The sequence below is a fragment of the Pyrus communis genome, chromosome 1 (genome assembly GCF_041283825.1).
Source record: "Pyrus communis isolate YQ-2024b chromosome 1, ASM4128382v1, whole genome shotgun sequence".
Classification (NCBI taxonomy): Eukaryota; Viridiplantae; Streptophyta; class Magnoliopsida; order Rosales; family Rosaceae; genus Pyrus; species Pyrus communis.
This window is the reverse complement of record NC_142565.1, coordinates 17,578,001-17,580,309: the sequence shown is the minus strand read 5'-3', so window position 1 is coordinate 17,580,309 and position 2,309 is coordinate 17,578,001. Positions and strand designations below refer to the sequence as shown.

General features: G+C 44.0%; 1 protein-coding gene across 1 annotated transcript; it reads right to left on the bottom strand.

Moving 5' to 3' along the window:
• Window positions 1-585: 585 nt before the first annotated feature.
• LOC137719517 (cytochrome P450 71AU50-like) lies at window positions 586-2,309 on the bottom strand. The gene is made up of 2 exons (XM_068458562.2): window positions 1,432-2,309; window positions 586-1,305 (listed from the first exon to the last, which is right to left on the bottom strand). Exons 1-2 carry the CDS (start codon window positions 2,305-2,307, stop codon window positions 682-684), a joined length of 1,500 nt encoding a protein of 499 aa, XP_068314663.1. The 5' UTR covers window positions 2,308-2,309; the 3' UTR covers window positions 586-681.

The following is a 2,309-nucleotide window of genomic DNA, read 5'->3' as shown; positions in this document are numbered from 1 at the left end:
AAGGCCGAGATTTGTTCCTTCCTCGGCCGCAATCGCAAGATAAAGAAGTCACCGACGCGCTCAACGCAACATCAACAAATTTTACTCCTCGGCCGAGCTCGGCCGACGAGTTGGCACGCCCCGCATTCGACCGAAGGACGTAGTTAGCTTATTAATTACTCGGCCTGCGCGCCACGTAGGCTTTGTAATTTTTAGGGTCAACATAAGTACAAATAGAATAGGAAACCTCATCTGTCCATATTACACATTCTTATTAAACTTTAGCGGCGCATGATATGTTAAGTTAATATTCCAAACCCTACTAGGATTTTCAAGCAAGCCATAATTAAGTGGATAAGAGACCGCAAGAAAAAGGTTGCACTTAGCCCACAATGGCTAACAATAATGTGGTTCAAAAATTAAACATAAGATCTCTCACATACAGTGAAGAAAAATATCACTAGACCGTAGTACCAAGTGGCGACTAAGAGACCATGTTAACTCTATAATATTTCTCCCAAAAAGTTCGGCATTAGGTAAATATTCCAACATATACATATGTAGTCCAAGCAAAGGTCTATCTTGAGTTATTTTAGGTTTTGGGCCTCTTTGAAACTGGTTGATCAGTGTACAACAATTCCCACACTTGCTTATATTTGTTCTGCCAACAATTATTAATTTGGAAATTGCGCATATATATTATTATTGCTGACGTTGATGAAGGCGATAAGTAGGAAGAGCTAAGAGATGATTAGCCCTTGGAACCGTTAGACCGAACTCCTCCGTCATGTCCAACTCAGTTGGCAACATATTATTTGGAAGTTCCCAATCAAAGCAATGCACAAGTTGTGCCACCAATAGCTGTACCATCGTGATGCCTAACTGCATTCCAGGGCAACCCCTTCGACCAGAGCCAAACGGAATAAATTGGAAGTCACGTCCGCGGAAATCTATATTGCTGCCATCAAACCTTTCCGGTATGAACTTGTCTGCATCAGTCCACACACTCGGGTTCCTGCCAATTGCCCATATATTGATCATGATACGGGATTTTCCAGGTATGTGGAAGCCATTAACGTTGCAGTCCTCAATGGCTGCATGGGGAAGCAGCAATGGTGCCACTGGATGAAGCCTCATGGTTTCCTTCACTACCATGTCCAAGTACTGCAACTTCTCCAAGTCTGATTCTTCCACCATTCTCTCCATGCCGACAACATTTTCTATCTCCTTCTGGACTTTCTTCATTACCTGTGGATGCTTGAGGAGTTCGGAGAGTGTCCACTCAGTCGATGTTGCTGTAGTGTCCATCGAACCTGAGAGCATGTCCTGCGAAATTGTTGTCCAAAATAAGCACCATTACTTGTTTCTTAGGGAACCATCGTGATTCATATTCGCAATAGAGCAATATAAACGTGCATGTCAATATATATGAATTAGTATCATATTACTTACCAACATTATAGCTTTGATATTGGAACGTTCAATTCGGTACTCAGACTCTACTGATCCCATGAAGCCCAACATGACATCAACAAAGTCCTTAGGTCTTTCTTCGCTGGTAGACTGAAGATGCTCGTCGATGATCTTCTCAAAAAAGTCATCAAACACCTTGTGAACAACCTTCATGCGCTTAGTTAACCCCTGGAGGTCAAGTGGAGCAAGAAAAGGGATGTAATCACCAAAGTTAGGGGTGGCAGCCAAATGCATGCCCTCTTGGACCACTGCCTTGAAACCCTTCTCATCCAATTCTTTGTCCTTGTACTTCTTCCCAAACACCATCAGGCAACTAATGTCTGCGCTGAGAGACGAAACCTTGGCACTGAGATTGACAGTAACACGATCATGAGCAGCCTCTTGAATAAAGTTAATCAAGATGTCAAGCTCTTCTTTCCTCATGGACTTGAAAGAGTTAATCTTGTGGGCGCTAAGCAATTCAAGGGTGCACATCTTACGCATGGTTCGCCAATAAGAGCCATACTCGCCAAAGGACAAATTCCTTTGTCCCCAAGAGATATGCTTTGCAGCTTCAAGTGGTGGCCTACTTGCAAAATTAAGGTCATGTGTTTTGAGAAACAGCTCAGCAGCCTGAGGGGATGAGGCAATAATGACAGGAGCAAGCCCCAAGCGCAGGTACATGATGTCGCCGTGCTTTTGGGCTAGTCGATACAGATCCCGGTGAGGGAACTCCCCTAACATGTGCAGATTTCCGAAAAGCGGAAGCCCTCTGGGACCGGGAGGCAGTCCCTTCTTTTTGTTGTTGCTTTTGGTCCATGCTTGCAGCACATAAACAAGTGCTAGCAACCCAACTATTGCACTAACCCAATCCATGG

What these genes read in the sequence shown, in the direction of transcription:
- LOC137719517 (XM_068458562.2), bottom strand. Translation starts at nt 2,307, where the DNA reads ATGGATTGGGTTAGTGCAATAGTTGGGTTGCTAGCACTTGTTTATGTG. An exon ending in ATATCAAAGCTATAATGTTG is followed by an intron (nt 1,306 to 1,431) that starts GTAAGTAATATG and finishes ACAATTTCGCAG; the next exon opens with GACATGCTCTCAGGTTCGAT.